Source organism: Rhinolophus sinicus, linkage group LG06 (assembly GCF_036562045.2).
Source record: "Rhinolophus sinicus isolate RSC01 linkage group LG06, ASM3656204v1, whole genome shotgun sequence".
NCBI lineage: Eukaryota > Metazoa > Chordata > Mammalia > Chiroptera > Rhinolophidae > Rhinolophus > Rhinolophus sinicus.
In genome coordinates this window covers 17,550,471-17,568,801 of record NC_133756.1, presented here as the reverse complement: position 1 = coordinate 17,568,801, position 18,331 = coordinate 17,550,471, and the positions used below count along the sequence as shown (strand labels likewise).

At 44.9% G+C, this 18,331-nt stretch overlaps 1 protein-coding gene and 1 long non-coding RNA gene across 4 annotated transcripts in view; one reads left to right on the top strand and one right to left on the bottom strand.

The window, feature by feature from the left end:
• LOC141572092 (uncharacterized) overlaps positions 1-5,948 on the top strand; it is a 15,808-nt gene extending 9,860 nt beyond the window's left edge. Inside the window, exon 3 of the long non-coding RNA XR_012497211.1 lies at positions 5,677-5,948. This is a non-coding gene — a long non-coding RNA (uncharacterized LOC141572092). The remainder of the gene's footprint in view (positions 1-5,676) is intronic.
• The window catches only part of NSUN4 (NOP2/Sun RNA methyltransferase 4), a 20,266-nt gene extending 1,935 nt beyond the window's left edge, over positions 1-18,331 (bottom strand). Inside the window, exons 1-5 of one of the 3 annotated variants that reach the window (XM_074334664.1) lie at positions 17,807-18,331; positions 13,591-13,934; positions 9,342-9,496; positions 5,937-6,097; positions 141-251 (exon numbers count right to left, since the gene is read on the bottom strand). In XM_074334664.1, the coding sequence (XP_074190765.1) occupies positions 141-251; positions 5,937-6,097; positions 9,342-9,496; positions 13,591-13,934; positions 17,807-17,899 (864 nt within the window). In that variant the 5' untranslated portion in view covers positions 17,900-18,331. Of the gene's footprint in view, positions 1-126; positions 252-5,936; positions 6,098-9,341; positions 9,497-13,590; positions 13,935-14,458; positions 17,783-17,806 lie in introns of those variants that run through there. The other 2 variants (XM_019749424.2, XR_012497210.1) reach the window with 2 other exon arrangements.

The window sequence follows — 18,331 nt, the reverse complement described above, 5'->3', positions numbered from 1 at the left end:
GGCCAGAAGGCCCTTCTATGGGTGATGGTCTTGGTAAGAGCTTCCAGCCCCCCCAAACCCCTGGGTGACCAGACCCCCAGAGCACTCTGGCACAAAGTCCTAAGTTTTTGTAAATCTGTCACTCACGCGAGAAGCTGCACCTGTAGCATAGGCAGTATCTGCCGCTCCTTCTTCCTCGACCGCTGAAAAATGTTGTTCTCCTCCTCATGAAGGGAGTGGCGGTCTGTGGTACAGGGCACATCCACCAGCACCTGCCCAGAAGTGTTAAAGGGTAAAGTATTAAAGCTCCTTACAGACTCCTCTTTCTTAGGCCAGAGCTGCTTTAGGCCCCTGGCCTGAGGGTTTGGTGGAGTGCTCCCTCTGCCCTTCCTTCCATTGCAGAGCACCTGACAAAGCTTCACATTTTCACCTGGTAGACAATTGTGAAATAGGGAGTGGGAAAATAGTATATTTAGGTATACTCATGGCTGTATACCTAAAAAACGAAAACCAACACACAAATAACGATAATTAATGGATGTCAACCTAGGAAGAAGTCTTTAGTGCTTCAGAGCTCTGTCCTTGGCTCGATCCTTAGCTATCTGAATGAAAATATCCAATTTACAGATGACACAATGCCCAGAACGTAGCTAACATACTGAATAACAGTATCAGGATTCAAAATACCTTATGCTAAAACAATGTCATATACAATATGGAAAAGTTTTAAAGTGAGAAATGTAAAATTCATTCATTTACTAAGAGCCTACTCTTTGCTAGGCACTAGAGACAAAAACAAACTTGTTTTTCAAAAAGCTGTCCTATATTTATGTTTCAAAAAAGTAAAATTGGGGGCGGCTAGTTAGCTCAGTTGGTTAGAGCATGATGCTCATAACAATAAAATTGCTGGTTCGATTCCCACATGGGCCACTGTGAGCTGCACCCTCCACAACTAGATTGAGAACGACAACTTGACCTGGAACTGAGCTGTGCCCCCCACAACTGGATTGAAAATGATTTGTCTTAGAGGTGAGCAGCGCCTCCACAACTAGACTGAAAACAACGACTTGACCTGGAGCTGAGCTGTGGAGCTGATGGGTCCTGGAAAAACACACTGTTCCCCAATAAAAATTTTTAAAAAAGGAAAAAAGAAAGAAAGACAAATAAGCCAATAAACAGAATACAGCCCATAAACAGACCCACAAATATATGGATACTTGATTTATGACAAAGGTGACACGGCAGAGCTATGGGAAATGAATAATCTTTCAAATAACTGATGCTGGATCAACTGGCTATCACTTTTGGTTTCCTTCCTTTGTTCACTATACATAAAAATCAGTTTCAAATGGATTGTAAATATAAGTGAGAAAGGTAAAACAAAAATGTTTCTAGGGGCCGGCCAGGTGGCTCAGGCGGTTAGAGCTCCGTGCTCCTAACTCCGAAGGCTGCTGGTTCGATTCCCACATGGGCTAGTGGGCTCTCAACCACAAGGTTGCCAGTTCAATTCCTCGAGTCCCGCAAGGGATGGTGGGCTCTGCCCCCTGCAACTAAAAAAAAAAATTGAACACGGCACCTTGAGCTGAGCTGCCTCCCGGATGGCTCAGTTGTTGGTTGGAGCGCGGGCTCTCAACCACAAGGTTGCCAGTTCAATTCCTCGACTCCCGCAAGGGATGGTGGGCAGCGCCCCCTGCAACTAAAAAAATTGAACACGGCACCTTGAGCTGAGCTGCCGCTGAGCTCCCGGATGGCTCAGTTGGTTGGAGCCTGTCCTCTCAACCACAAGGTTGCCGGTTCGACTCCCGCAAGGGATGGTGGGCTGTGCCCCCTGCAACTAGCAACGGCAACTGGACCTGGAGCTGAGCTGCGCCCTCCACAACTAAGACTGAAAGAACATGAAAGAACAACAACTTGAAGCTGAACAGAACCCTCCATATCTAAGATTGAAAGGACAACAATTTGACCATTGTTCCCCAATAAAGTCCTGTTAAAAAAAAAAAAAAAAATGTTTCTAGAAGATAACAGAATATCCTCCTTACTTTAGGGTAGGCAAAGGTATCTTAAATAAGATCCCAAAGCACTAACCATAGAGATAAATTAGACTACATTAAAAATAAGGGGTGGCTGGTTTGCTCAGTGGTTAGAGTGCAGTGCTCATAACACCAGGGTCACTGGTTCGATTCCCACATGGGCCAGTGAGAAACAACGGCTTGAGCTTGGAACTGAGATGCCGGTGGTTGGCCGATTGGCTCGGTGGTTGGAGTGCAGTGCTCCTAACACCAAGGTTGCCAGTTTCATTCCCACATGGGCCAGAGAACTGCGCCCTCCACAACTAGATCGAAAACAACAACTTGACCTGGAGCTGAGCTGTGAAGCTGATGGGTCCTGGAAAAACACACTGTTCCCCAATATTCCCCAGTTAAAAAAAAAAAAAAAAAGTTAAAAAAGAAACAAACAAAAAACTTCGTTGTACCATTAAGAGGGTGAAAAGATAACTCACAGAGTGGAAGAAGGTGTTTACAATACATATATATTCAATAAAGGACTCATATCCAGAATACATAAACAACTCTTACACATCAATAAGAAAAAGGCAACTCAAAAGGAAAAATAGGCAAAAGACATATGTTCACTTAAAAAAGAATGGCCAATAAACACATGAAAGGTATGCGAATTCATTAGTCATCAGTGAAATGAGAATTAAAACCACAATGCAAGTTACACACCCACCAAAATGGCTAAAATGGGGAAAACACAGCATATATTGATGAGGTTGTGGGACAACTAGAATTCTCATACACTGTAGGCAGAAATCTAAGCTGGCACAATCACTTGGAAAACTGTATGACAGTACTGGCTGAAGTTGAACATGTACATATTCTATGACCAAACAATTCAACAGAAATGGGTACATAAGTGCACCAAAACAACATTTATAAGAATGTTCACAGCAGTGTAGTTTGTAATAGCCCAGAACTGGAAACCCACTTGCCTATTATGAATAGAATGGACAAATAAATTGTTATATATGCATGCCACGGGATATAATACAGCAATGACAATGAACAAACCACTGCTACAGGCAACAACATGGATGACTCTCACAACCAATGTTGAGAGGAAAAAGTCAGATAAGAGTACATAATATATGATTACATTTATATAAAGTTCAAAACATCCATAATTTTAGAAATCAGACTAGTTATTACCTCTAGGAGGATAAAAAGAGGCATAAGAGTTTCTGGGATGCTGGTAATATATTTCTTGAAAGGGTAGAATAATATAAGTGTATTTCACATAGGATAAATCTTAAGTAATACACTTATGATTTGATCACTTCTGTGTTATACTCCAATAGAAAAGTTATTAGAAAATTATGACAGGTAACAAAAACAACCACAAAACTTAAAAGAAAACAAGTCCTCTTAACCAAGAATTAGCAGAAACTACAACAAATAGAATTAAAACCCTAAACAGTTTTGATATTGGAATTATCTAATGTAGAACTAAAATATAAACCTTCCTAAATAATAAAAAAAATTAAAAGAAAACCAAAAGAACAAAGAAAAGAGATCACATAGTGAAAGAAACACAATAAATAAAATAGACACAATAAAATAATTTGACAGCTGAGATCAAATTTATCAGTGGCAACAATTGTTTTAAAAGAATAAAATTTATAGATTCATTTACAAAGCAAAACCTAATTCTATGCAATACATGAGACACACCTAAAAGGAAGTGATTCAACAAGGCTAAATATAAAGGGATAGGAAAAGGTATAACTACAATACATATAAAAAGAAAACTGAGTGTGGAGGGAGATAAGTGTCTAGCCGTGAACACGCAGAGCGCTGGGGTCCTGTCCTCACTCCAGCTCGTGGCCAGGTAGAGTTGGGGGAGACATGGAGTTACAAAGTGCATGGAGCCCTGAGATGGTATTCTTCTCTGTATCTGAAGTGCTTAACACATGCCTAACACATAGGGTACTGCACACAACTACCTGTTCAACAAATAAATTAATGGAGACATCGTTAGGACATTAAAACTAGTGAAGCACTTGCAAGTAAAATAGGAGGCAGCTCACTCTTCATTGTTCCAGAAGTCATAGCTAGGATCAATGAATGGAAACAATAATAAAAATAATAAGGATTGTGATCATAGCAATATTATTAAGTGCTATATGACAGGAACTGTGCTACATGCATTCTTATTTAATCTTCACCTATGAGCTAGGCACTACTATTATCATGATTTAACAGATGAAGCTGAAGTTTAACTGAAAGGTTAACTTGCCAAACTTCTCCTGGTAACTTGCTGGTAAGTGATGGAACTAGGAGTCCAATCCAAGGAGTCTGACTCCAGTACTCAACCATATACCATACAATCTACAGATTTTAATTCAGTAAAAGAAAGAACTTATTTCTAACATCAAGAGGTGTTCAACTACAGATCCTCAGAGAATCCCTGTCAATGGAGGCATGCAAGCACATGTTGAATAATGACGATGTCTGCCTAATCTTCATGACTAGGTACAGGGCTAAGAGCTCTCCCTGGATACTCCAATGAATCCTCATAATAATTCTACATAGTAGTGTTCTCTGTTTTACAAATGAAGTTCAGCGAGATCAAGCAGCTTTCCCAAGGTCAGTCAGTCTGCGGCAGCCCGGTGATACAGAAACAAGTTAAGCTGATGGCAGAGGTCATGTGCTCTCCACTCTGTTCTGCTGCCTCCATATCAAAAAAGCTGAATAGGGGATTCCTACACAAGTAGGAAGCAGGTCTCTCACGCCAATCTAAGACTGTATAAGCTTTGGTCTTTCCTTCAATATTTTAGACTGGCTGAGGCAGGATGGTGAGAGCTGGACAGATTAGATAAATGAGTCAGATGATAACACAGAAACAATAGCTATATATTTTTTATATTTTTAGAAGTATATGTTTTCAATAAGTATTTTTAGAGCATGCCAATTAAAATACAAATAATTTTAAAATATGAAATTAGTTTCAACATCATTCATAATAACAGAATACAAATCAGATGCTATCAGTTTGGCAAAACCCACAAAGTCTGAAACACCAATGGTGGCAGGATATGAAGAAAACAGTACTCTTATTAATAAGCAAAAATGAAACAGATTTAATCTCCACAGAGAGTGATTTAGTAACCTGTCAAAATCTTAAATGCATATAACTGTTATCTACGGTAGCAACTATACTTCAAAAACATAAAAACTAAAAGGGACTGAACATCAGGGTACATTACTAAATGAAAACAATACAAAGTTCAGAATAGTGAGTATAATATACTACCATTTCTATTTTTTAAAACACACACACATTTATAGTTCTACCGTGTTTCCCCGAAAATAAGACCTAGCCGGACAATCAGCTCTAGTGCGTCTTTTGGAGCAAAAATTAATATAAGACCGAGTCTTATATAATATAACACCAGGTCTTATTTTACTAAAACATAAGACCGAGTCTAATATAATATAATACCAGGTCTTATAGTAATTTTTGCTCCGAAACACGCATTAGAGCTGATGGTCTGGCTAGGTCTTATTTTCAAGGAAACAGGGTATTAATATTCAAAAATAAATAAAATGAGCTTATTCATACTTAATGAGGGTTTCTGAGCAACCATGTGAGTTGAGAAGTAAAATAAGCCTAGTAAACTTTCTTTTTTCCATTCAGTCAGGTTCAAATTCTTTCTGCTGCTGTCTCTAATGAAGATAGTCATCTAAGCTGAAGAAATCATAGATAGTCTTCTACGGGGAACTGACAATTCTGCAGATGACTGTTTTCTCCAAATCACCCATGAAGAGCTGGCCAGGTCCAGAAATAGCCCTACATGCTCAAACATGTAGGGCTAGAACCTACTGCCTCAGGACCTGGAAGCAGGATGAGGAGGCCAGATTTGGTTGGCTGGATGTCCCAGGTTAGAAATCACTCACCCGGTCATAGGTGTCCCCCTCCAGTTCTCCCCACTTCCTGCCATCCCATGAGGTGACTCGAACTCGACTCCTATCCCTGATATCTTGAGGTACATAGCTGTGAAGTATCTTCTGCAGTCTGCCTGTTCGGGATGTGGAGAGATCATTGGCAGCGAGATGGCCTGTGGGAATACAAATTTTAGGATTGCTTTTTTCTATTTCTGTAAAAAAAAAATAAAATGCCATTGGAATCTTGATAGGGATTGCACTGAATCTACAGATGGCTTTGGGTAGTACGGACATCTTATGTCTGTGGGAATAAAGAAACTTCAGAGGCCATGGCCCAACGAAACATCCCACTAGCAATGGTATTGATGGAGAGTCAGACCAATTCTCAAGCATAGCCAATTCATGCAGACCCAAGGGGTAGGAGCAGATGGAGGAGAAACGTTGACTATGTGCATGGCGCCATAGTAGACACTACGGAGCAGAGGCTGTAAAGGCCAGAAAAGTTATGTAAATAGACAAAGCAGACCAGGTAAGTATATTTATTTCTAAAGAACTATGTTCTCTCCCACTGTTCTTGAAACATGTGTTTCTCTTCACTTTTGGTAGACACTACACACTATTCACCCAAAATTTATCCTCCTCTTATTCCTTAGTAATAGAACTCCAACTTTATTTAGGGGAATCAGGAGCAATGTGCCCAAAAAGACTACATTTCCGAATCTCCTTTTATAACTAAGTATGATTAAGTTTTGGTCAATGAGTTTTAAACAGAATTACTGTCTGGGACTTCTGGAAAGATGTTTAAAAGAAGCTGACACAGGGGCCGGCCCGGTGGCTCGGGAGGTTGGAGCTCCGTGCTCCTGACTCCGAAGGCTGCCGGTTCCATTCCCACATGGGCCAGTGGGCTCTCAACCACAAGGTTGTCAGTTCAATTCCTTGAGTCCCTCAAGGGATGGTGGGCAGCGCCCCCTGCAAGTAGTAATGGCAACTGGACCTGGAGCTGAGCTGCGCCCTCCACAACTAAGACTGAAAGGACAATAACTTGAAGCTGAACGGCACCCTCCACAACTAAGATTGAAAGGACAATAACTTGACTTGGAAAAAAGTCCTGGAAGTACACACTGTTCCCCAATAAAGTCCTGTTCCCCTTCCCCAATAAAAAAATCTAAAAAAAAAAAGAAGAAGCTGACACAGTTAGGAGAGGCGCCTCTTGCCCTGTCTTTTCTTCTTGCTCCAAATTTTAATGTGATGACTGGAGTTCCAGCAGCCCCCTTTGACCATGAATCCTGAGGACAGAAGCTGACAATAAAACAGGTCACAAAGAGAAAGAAGTCCCTGATGATCATGGAGCCTCCACACCAGCCCCGGACTTCTTATACCCCAGCTTATCTTGTGTAAGAGAGAAATAAACTTTTCTTCTTTAAGCCAGTTAGTTGAGTTTTCTATTGTATAACATGGCCAAACCTATCCTAATTGATTCACTGTCTTTCATTTTCCCTTTTGTGACAGACAGAAGTTCAAGAAATATCTCACTTTGCTCTTGGTTCTACAATAAGAAAGAATAGTACCACAAGCTTGATGATAAATAGCAATTGATACCTGGCTTCAGAGTCAAGGAGTGAAGTGGAGGTGGGAAGTGTGGTGAAGAACTAGAGAGTACATACCTTATCTAACGGGAGTGGTCTCTACTATGAACAAGTTTAGTGTTCCCACAAAGAAATATGGTCCCGATTTTTGAGGGCATGCAAAGAAATAAAAATTGGATTCTCTGCTCAATAGGAATTTGTAGTTGGATATGAACTAAGAACAGAAAAGCTGGGTCCAGTTCTGGCTCTACCTTCAACTTAAGAGTATGTAAAAGATTAAGTTATTTAATCTCTCCAGGGCTCAAATTCCCCCTCCATTAAATATGAGAGCTGGACTAGGTAAAATCTAAGTCCCCTTCTTGCACCGAAATTCCTGTCTCCCTGGGATCAAGGAGTCTCTGGGATGAATGTGAGGAGCTGGTAATTCAGCACACCTTAGAAGAGCAACTCTCAAGTACTTCTCCTTGGCCCTTTTCATTCCTCTTAGTTCAAGTTCCTCCTCTTATAAGTAACCCTACTTCTTTCACCCCTCTTCTGACAGATTCAAACAGCACTCAGTACAATTAGCACAGCCCACCACACAGGCTGGGCTCTCTTGCATTGGACTCATTAAGCCAGATCAACATCTTTTCTCCTCTCCCTCTGGACTTCCAGAAGGCTGAAATCAAATGTGGTACCTCTCCAGAATCACGGATGGGGCACACCACGAGGCTAAAAGCTAACTCAAACAGTGAGTTGGCTGACGAGAACTGTGCAAGAAGGGTCCAGGCCCAACAAAAAGGCTAGGGCATATGGCAAGAGAAGCCTGGCTGAGCTCCAAGGTGAGTGTGAAAATCACAGCCCCATTGTGGATATTTATCAGGTCTTTAAGAAGAAAATAGCTATTTTAAGGCAGGATGTAGACCAGTGAATGGCTGAAGTGAACACTTACAATGTACAAGGCCCAGGCAGGGCTATATAACTGAAATGAGTAAGACTTAGGCCTGTCCCCAAAGAATTCATAATCTTGAAGAGTGAGAAGATGTGTACCCAGGAAAGCTCTGATGCAAGGCTAATAATGTGCTAGGAGATGTCCATAATTGGGCGCAGAGGAGACAGAGGCATCACTTCTCAATCCATCAGCAGAAGCTATGAGGGGAGACTTCCAGGAGGTGGCACTGTTGAGCTGAGGCTTGCAAAAGGGGAGGTGAATTCCAGCAACAGAGAGTAGCAGGATATGGCTGAAGCACATAAAGGCTGGGGAAGAATAACATAAAGCTATAAAGCAGGGGTGTCCAAACTTTTTCCAACGTTTTTCACCAAGGGCCATATGCGGTAAAATACACAAACAGCCGGGCCACTCACTTGAGGTGAAGTACGTATTGCCTCACCTGGTTTACTTAAGTAAACTAAATATATTTTTGGAATTTGCTGCGGGGCCAATTAACCATGGACTGCGGACTGCAGTTGGCCCGCGGGCCGCAGTTTTGACACCCCTGCTATAAAGGGTCGCTGTAGCCTGACCTACTGCTTTAGCTGGAAGTCTAAGGACAAGGACCTTAATCTTAGACACAAAGAAAACAGATGCAGAGGGAGAAAGTGTCATGTGGTAGACTGATTAGGGCCCTACTTTAATCTGCCTTCAGAGACCTTGCTCTGCTCAGCAATCTTCCTTGGCCGACTAACAAAAAAATAGAGAAAATACTCACAAACAGAAAAAATACACCTGCTTAGCAAGCAAGCACGATCTCTCCTCTGACTTTGGAACCAAAGAGCCCATCATATTCAGTGTGCACCTGACTGGGTGAGGTAGGGAGCCCTCCCTGCCCAAGACACCAGCCCTCTGACTTACGGCAACAGCCAGTTTGAAGCAACGCTAGTGTCTTTCCCCCAGGGGCTGCACATAGATCAAGCACGGTGTCGCCAGGCTGCAGGCCAAGAGCCAGGACAGGCAGCAAGGAAGCAGCATCCATCAGGTAGTAGTCCATGACACCCAGGCTGCCAAGCCTACAATAGAGAAGAGCACGTATCGTCAAATTCCAAGTCAGGAGACCCACTGGGAAGTCAAAGCCACCAAGGCCATGTCCTCAGGGGCTACTGAGCTCTACTCAGCAAAAACTCATTTCTCAAACCTACACTCACTAATTCAGTCATTCACTTATTCATCTACACAGCAGCCAGACTGGTTCTTTTAAAGCACACATCAATTCACTCTAATCCAGCCCTGCTAAAACCATCTTGCTATTCCTTAATTAAGCATGCTCCTGTCTCATGCTGTACCTTCTGCTTGCAACACTCTTCCCCCAAATATCCCTCACTTGCCTCCTCACTTCATTCAGGTCTCTCCTCACAAGTTACCTCATCAGAGGCACTGGCATTCATTCCCTGACTCTATCTAAAAATAGAAACCCCCTACTCCCATCTCTTTCTATTTCTCTATGTTGCATGATTTTTCTTTAAAGCATTTATTATTTACTTTATATGTATAGATGTGAGTGTGTGTGTGTGTGTGTGTGTGTGTGTGTGTGTGTGTGTTTTCCCCCCAGCTCTCCCTATTAGAATGAGGGCAGGGACTTGTCTGCTTTGTTCATCGTAGTATATCCAACACCTGAAACAGTGCCTGGCATATAGTAGGAACGCAATTTTATTGGGTTACATTTTGAGATACAAAGTACTTGTGGGTTCAAAGAAGAGTGTCAAGAGTGCCTGTCTGAGTTAGGCCTGATGAAGGTAAAAAATATAATATATAAAGTGAAACAAGTTAAGAAAAAAAGAAGAGAAGCATTCTTAACAGAAGAAAAAAGAACAAGCAAAGTAACAGAAGCATGCAAACTCATAGCTTCTTTCAGAAACAGTGACAGAAACACTGGGGTGGTAGAAATACAAGGTGCATGAGACTGAGTTTAGAAAACAGATAGAGGCCAGGTCGTAAAAGGTATTAAACCCTATGCTAAGGAGTTTGGACCATAACCTGCAGGCAGTTACCAAAAGTTTTTAAGGTAAATGATGTGATTAGCTAGATAGAGTTTGAGAAAGCTAGGTGTGCTAGAAGGAACAAAATAGAAATAAAGACACCACTGAGATGGCTGTTACAAGAGTCCAAGTGAGAGCCGACAAGGCACGAAAAGAGGCAACAATGTTGTGGGGAGAGAGGATGACAGACAACAACCTAATGGTCACAGAAGGACTCCCAGGCCAGTTTCATAAGGGCAATTGGTGGAACAGCCATGCAATTGCCTGAGACACGGCTCAGTATGGACAGCCATTGGGGACAGACTCAAGGAGGAGGAGACAGAAACCGGGTCCTTGTTGCCCTGACAGGAAGGTTCTGAGAGAAAAATGTGACAAGACATAAGACACAGCACGGAAGTTCAACTACAAGAGCTATAATCCCCAGTTGTGAGGTTGTGACACTTCGAGCATTCACAAATGGACTCAGGTTATGATAGGACAGTTTCAAAGTCAAACCATGCTTGAACTGTCTGTGAAACCGAACTCATGCCTCACAAAGGAGAATGAAAACAAAACAGAAATCTGGGAAAAGCACAGAATTGTTATCACACCGGCACTGGCCCACAAAACCCATTCTCCTCAAGTTACTTCTTTTTGTAAGCATCACTCCTTAACCTTTTTTTTTAGTTCACAGGCAGTTTTGAGAATCTGCTGAAAACTAGTAACTCCAAAAAAAAAAGAAAAAGGCACAACAATTTTTCAGACAACTTCAGGAGGTTCCTGGACTCCCTAAATACATCCTTGAACTCCTGAGAGGTTAAGATTCCTTGATTTACAGGGAGCCCATCAAGATAACAAGGAAAAAAAGAACCCAAACATATAGGGGTTGTCTCCCCAATTAGTCTCAAGGTGTCCTCCCTGAGTAGGAGCCAAGCACCTCATGTAACTTATGAAACCACGTGGTTCTAACTCCATGGTTCTGCCTAAAGCCAACACCTCTGAATTGGTCTCCAATCCTGCTCCAATCTATCCCCCCATCCCCACAGCGGTTAAAATGATCTTCCTGAATCATAACTTTGATGAGAATAATATCAATCATAAGAAGCAGTATGTATGAGTGCTATATTGCAAGTATTATACTAGGTGTTTAATATGCATCATTTCATTTCATCTTTACCACAACCCAATAAGGCAGGAAAACCCAAATTCCAGAGCCAGATTGCCTGGATCTCAAATCCAGCCCAGTTGCTCATTAGTTGTGTGACTTTCAATATATTACTCAACTTCTCTGTATCCTCATCTGTAATACCAGTTCCTACCAGGTAGGATTATTGTAAGGATTAAAGGAATTAATGTAAGTGCAGTGGCACATAGTGAACTATAGTGTCAGCTATTACTACCATTATTTTCCAGATAAGGAAAGCAAGGCTCAGTTATCCAATGCTACACAGCTAGTAAGTGATGAAGGCAGGATCCAAATCTAGGTTTTCTTGACTCCAAAACTCATGCTTATAACCATGGTGCATTATTGCCTTTCCCTGCTCAGAAACATTTTCTTGTGGCTCTCTACAACAGCTCTTGGCAATTTACAGCAATATATACTAAAGAGCACACAGTCTGAAACCATCCAGCCCTAGGAACTCCAGCTATTTTTTAAGCAACCCTAGGCCACCAGAAAAACCCCTTCTCCCCAACCTGCAAGCTCCTAGCATTCAAGATTGCCACACGCGGCACCCCATATACTTTTCTAGCCTCATCACTTACTACTCTTAAGCATACAGCCTTCCCTCACACCAGTAGCTAGGACTATTCCAAAAGCCTCCTAACTTACATCCCCATTTCTAGCCTTGCCCCTCTCCAGTCTGTTTTCCACCCAACACAGCAGCCAGAACGGTATTTTAAAAATTCAAATCTGGTCATGTCATTGCCCAGCTTAAAACCTTTCATGGCTCCCTCTTTCCCTTAGAGACAAAGTCCAAAATCCCATTTGGCCTATAAAACCTTCATATTCTGGCTCTTGCCTGCTTCTATAACCTCATATTTAGCTTCTTACCCCCTAATCCCCACCCCCATGCCACCAGCTTTAATTCCTACTCAGTTTTCAGGTCTTAGCTTAAATTTCACATCCTCAGAAGAGTGGTTTATATCTCCTTATATATGACTTCATAACATCTTGTACTTTTCCTTTGTAGTATTTATCAAAATCACGGATAGTTTTTTAATCGCTGTCTTCCTCACTAGACGGTAAACTCGTTGAGGGCTTGTGCATCTGTAACCTGGGCAATTAAGAATGCCTGGCATTTGGCAGACAATAAAAATTTGTTGAATGAAGCAATCTTTCAAAGATCAATTCCACATCCTACAACTAACACTGAGCTCTTCTTTTCTGAATTTGTAAAGCACAATTTAACATATGATTATAGGGTCTTTTTTCATTCAACTTCATATACTTCTGAGCGTTGGATCAGAAGACCAGAAGTTCTCCTTTCTTCTTCCCGGGCTGGTACTAACTCTGTTCCTAGGCAAGTCCCACTTCTTTGGTTCCATGAGGTTACTTGTCCTACTCTTTGATGGGTGGTTATAGGGAAAAATGAGAAAGCAGGTGTAAATAATGCACATTTTAACTGGAGAGGTTGCAGTAAGTGCTCACATAAGATGTGGTTGTTTTCTACAGGAGGCAGTAGAGAACAGCAGGTTCAAAGTACAGGTTCTGGTGTCAGATCACCTGGGTCTAAATACAAGCTGTACCACTTACTATCTAAGGGACCTAAAGCAAGTAAGTAGCTTAACTTCTCTGTACCTCAGTTTCCTCAAACGTAAAGAGGAACAGCAGTACCTATCTCAGTGGGCTGTTGACAAAAGGAGACAACATATGTACAGCACTTGGAAAAATGCCCAGCTTGTATCATAAGCATTCAGTAAATATTCGCAATATTGTAATTTTTTTATTTTTAAGGAGGGTGCAGCTCACAGTGGCCCATGGGGAAATCGAACTGGCAACCCTCTGGTGTTATTAGCACCACGTTCTAACCGACTGAGCTAACCGGCCACCCCAACATTGTAATTTTTATTAAAGAAGACAAGAGCTGGGGCTCTTTCTATTTCCATCAGACACTCAGGACAGCCCCATCAATGGCTCCAGGTCCTACCTGGCAGGAGGGAAACGGCTGACATCCCCTCTGGTAAACGTGTAGCATCGAAGGTTTGGACTGCAGGCCCAGGAAGCTGGGGATGGAGCTGCAGTTTGGCTGCTCTCAGGCTCCTGTCCCCCACGGGCGTGGGCTTTATTCACAAAGTCCCTGGCATTCAGCTGCTCCAGCTCAGCACTCACATGATCCCAGGCACCAAAATTATTGACCAGTGCACCATACTTCTGCTCTGAGAGGAGACTGACCCGGATTGATGGCCAAAGTTCCCCAAACTGCACACTGTAGGTCAAGTCAAAATTCTGCAGCGCTAGTCGAGTGGCAGGAAATTTGGGCTCTGTAGCAGCCTAAAAGAGAAAGAACAGGCTTATTGGTCTTCTAGTTTTGCCTCTATCCCCTACTGCCTGACTCCACCAATACCTCAGAGCCCCAGGGCAAACGTGGATCCAGTTAGTGCCCACTCCTGCCTTTGCACCCTGCCTCTGCCTGCCAGAAGTGTAGGAGAGAAAAGTAGTGAGGAGCTGGTCTTTCTGTCTCAGGGTTGTGAGAGAAAGGAAGCTGTAACTCTCATGATAGCATGTGGGGGTCACCAAGAAAGGGGGCACTCCATGAGGCCTTGGAGTAAGAGGAACTTAAGAGAATGGGAACTCAGGAGAGGACTCCTAAGGAAAATCTATAGAAGGTTGGAAGAAACTATGGAGGTCTTGGGGAAGCCTCAGGCTTAAAAACAAAAGACCCTTTCTCTCTGAATAGTCCTTCCATTTTCTAAAGCACTTTCATGTCTCCTAGCTTATGTGAGCACCACTAGACAGCTCAGGGGGATACAAACAATATCAACCTTCCACATTTGATGGCCATGAGGGTAACTCACCTAAGGTCATGCAGTGGCCGACACCGTAATTCAATCACAGGGTTGAGGGTCATTTGGGGAGAGTACCTAGACCCCAGGAAGGTGGGAAAAGGAGAACTCACAGAAACCTAGAGGTAAAAACCAAAATGGGAACTTCTAGGATGAAGTTCTATGGGGTAGCATTAGAGGGACATCAGTCAGGCTTAACGAGCATAAAAATAGATTAAAAGGAAAACGAAGACCTCAGCCGAGGAGTCCATAAGTTGGTCCTGGTTGCTACAATTGGGAAGCTTAATATAGCTGGCAGTCCTGTTCCCGTCTGTGAATTTTCCTCTGGCCTGGATTTCTGACTTGGTTGGAACTCTTGCTCTGGCTCTCATTTCTTGTTATGGCTGGGACTCTTGCTCCGACCATGAGTTCTCCTATGGCAGGGACTCTTGCTCTGGTTTCTGCTGTGGTGGAGACTCTCAGTCTTGCCCAGACTCTTGTCATGGTGGGGACTCTTGCTTCGGCTCCGACTTTTGCTATGGAGGGCATTCTTGCTCGGGCCCTGACTTTTGCTGCTCTGGGGACACTCACTCTGTTCCTGACATACGCCAAGTTGAAGACTCTCGCATTGATCCTGATTTATGCTTTGGTGGGGACTCTCGCTCTGGTTCCAACTTCTGCTTTGATGGATATTTGTGTTCTGGCTGTCACTATTCTGGCATTCACTAGTAACAGTCAAACTACTGCTGGGATTAGTGGTACAGGTGGAACTGGTGGATGAAGGCATAGGACAGCTGTAGGGGACCTTCAGGGACTCTTTGCGTGAGCCTCGAGAAGCCACAGAGTAGACATGGAAACCACAGGGCATCGTATCAGGGTGGCCCTGGGGTCGGGGGTCAATGGGTAAACTTTGGGGGTCGAAAGGTGTTCTCAAAGGGATAAAAGAATAGATATGTGTAGGACATGGAGGTGCCACAGGTTGGTGATGGGGTTGGGATGGGCCCCTGGGAGTGCCATAGGTACCACAGGGGGGCACCACGGGCTGGTTACGACACTGAGGGGGACCTGTGGAACCAGAAGGTGGGCAGGGATCGGGGGTGGGGGGAACCACAGAATATATATGGGTACTGCAAGGGGTTTTTAGGGGGGGTCCATGGGGGCAGCTCTGAGCATAAATATTAGGTAAGATAGAATCACAAGGAAAGCAGAAGGGAAGCGAAGTGGGGATAACAGTTTTGAGGGTCCTAGGGACTAGGGTAGGTAAGGTAGTCCCTTGAGGAAGTTCTTTGGGGCAGGAATTGGAGCAAGTTGTGATGGATGTCACCATACAAGAAGGACCAGAGAGACCAGGGTGGGAGGGAGGTATAGGAGAGGCGCTGGCCTTAGAGGGCCTGAATTGCTCAGGAGTGTTCTGGGCAGAGGTGACCAGGGAGCGACATCTGTGGGGAGCACGTGGCTGTTTTAACCCTGGGGATTTGGGGGACTTCTCTTGGGGGCAAACTGCAGTAGGGAGAGGGGGTTCATTATAGCTTCTACAGAAGGGTGACTGGGGTGGAGATACAAACTGGTTGCCCAGGGATGAAGAGAAGAAGGCAGAAAAAGGACAGGGTGAGGACAGGGGAAGAGGTGGGTCCTGGGGACACGGGGGACCAGAAACCGTGGTACCAGTAAAGAGGTAAGAGCGCCCACCAGTCTCCCAGGGGAAAATGGACTCAAAGCAAGGCTTCCTGGGAGCCTGGGACTGGGGTGAGCAAGAACCAGTAATCCCAGGGGGTAGGAGAATGATACTATAAGGATTCCCAGAGGCAGATATGTGGGTCTCTGGGGGGACATGGGAATAGTGATAGGAATCCTCCTGAGATGAACTGGGATAGTCAGCCACACATGCCTGAGAAGAAAGTGGGGAGCCACAATTTTTCCCAAGGCATGGATCAAACTGTGGTTTAGGTTCACAAGAGTCTGGAGGCTTAAGATGGCCTTGGTAAAACTGGCCAGTGGGTGGGGAAGATGCTGAGGAAAGAGGAGGATCATTACAACTTCTCCCTGAGGACCAGGGAGGGTACAGAGAGGAGATCTGTGAGAGCTCTAAAACCCTGTGAGAAAGGGGTAGGGAAATTATAGGCCTAGTTTCCTTGGGCCGGTGAGCAATGGGAGGTGAAATCATGAGGCCAGTTCCCTGAGAACCATGAGTGACAGGTGAAATCCTGGGGCCAGTTTCTAAATGCACATGAGTGAGGGGAGGAGAACTCACCGGGCTGGTTTGTGGAGGCCCATGAGTGAGAGGAGGGGAGGTCACCCTGCTTGTTACTAAGGCTGAATTATTTTCAGCACAGTAACAGAAGTAAGTGTGGTGGTCAGTGTAAGGGCTTTGGGGACAGGGACGCGGTGTTCTTAAGGGACTGATGCAGCTGCAATGAGGGCTCCGCGAATGGAGAAGGGGTGAACCCAGAAGTCTGAACCGCTCAAAACAAGGGCTCGGAGGGGGCGAACCCGAGGGGACAGGCTCCTGGCAGCAGTGCCTTGCGACGGGTGGAGAACAGGGTTCAAAAGAACATCTCGCCAAGCGCAGGGGAGGTTGTGGGGGTGAGGCGAGGGATGGTGGGGGCGGGGAGGGAATCGGTCGGGGTAGGGAGCGGGGAGTGCCGGTTATGGAGGAAACCCCAGGGCTACCGGTGAGGCCGGAGAAAGGGTCTCTGGAGAAATGGGGAGACCCAAGAGCGTGAGAGTAGTCAGTGCATCTTTTGCCCGGGTTTGGGGAAGGGCCGGAGGTATGGGCAGGGTGGTCGCTGTAACCTTTCCTGGCCGCCAGAGGCAGTTCGAGGGTAAGGAAGGGGTTAAATCCTTTTCCGAAGGGCGGCTGAGACCCAGGAAGGAAGGGAAAGTCGCTATGATCTTTTCCGTGGGGTGAGGATGGCCCGGCTGGAAAATCTTTAAGGAAAGAAGGAGAAGAGGTCATGGGTGGAGGGGGGACGAGAAGGGGCGGGGTGGGAAAGAGGGGAAGGGTGGGAGAGAGGGAGGAAGGGAAGTGGGGGCCAAGAGGATGGTAATCAAGAGCTGGGGAACCAGAGGCAATGACAAAACTGGGAGGATGAGGACGGAGGTGATGACGTAACTTAGAGAGGCGGGGTCAGGAGGCTGTAGACGAAACAAGAGGGAGAGTCCAAGACTTGTGGCGAAATAAAAGGGCGGACGGAGGCGATGACGATAAAGAGGTGACGCCCCCTGAAGGGAGGGGGCTAGAGGCCACAGGCGTTCCAGAGGGGCGGGAGCAGCGAATCTAACTGAGCGGGGCGCGAAGTGGAAGGGCCGAAGAAGTTTCCCGAGGAGCGGCAGCCAGAGGCCGCTGTCACTGTTCCCTCCCGGGCCCCCGCTGGACCTTACCCACTTCTTCTTATGTCGGTGTCTCCGCGGGACCTTGGCGCAGTCCGCACGCTTCAACAGGTCCCGAACACTTCTCACCACCAGAGCAGCCATATCAGCGTGCGCCGCTGTATGATTCCGACCGGAACAGCAAGGCCAGACCCGCGGGTTCCCGAGAGGTGGTGCGCGACACTCGGGACAGAAAGGGGAGGGACTTACGGCTGAGTCCTCCCGAGGCTCCACCTACCTTTCCATCTCAGGTGCAACGACCCCAGGGATCTTTTGAGGGTGCTGGAAAAGAACAACCCTTCGCACTGAATGGCGGCTCCGCCTGGGTGCGTGGAACATTTGGAGAGACTCGGTAAAAGTCTAGCCCAGCTGGAATCGGAGTGCTGGGAACTGGCAGTTGAGTACTGAAAGAGTTAGCTAGACAAAAAGGGGCGGGAAAGGCCTCCAAGGCAGAAGAAGTTGCACGGAGAAAGATCCTACGGTAGAGTAAAAAAAAACGAGCCTAGACGTGTAGGCAGAGACGAATTTTTAGTGAAG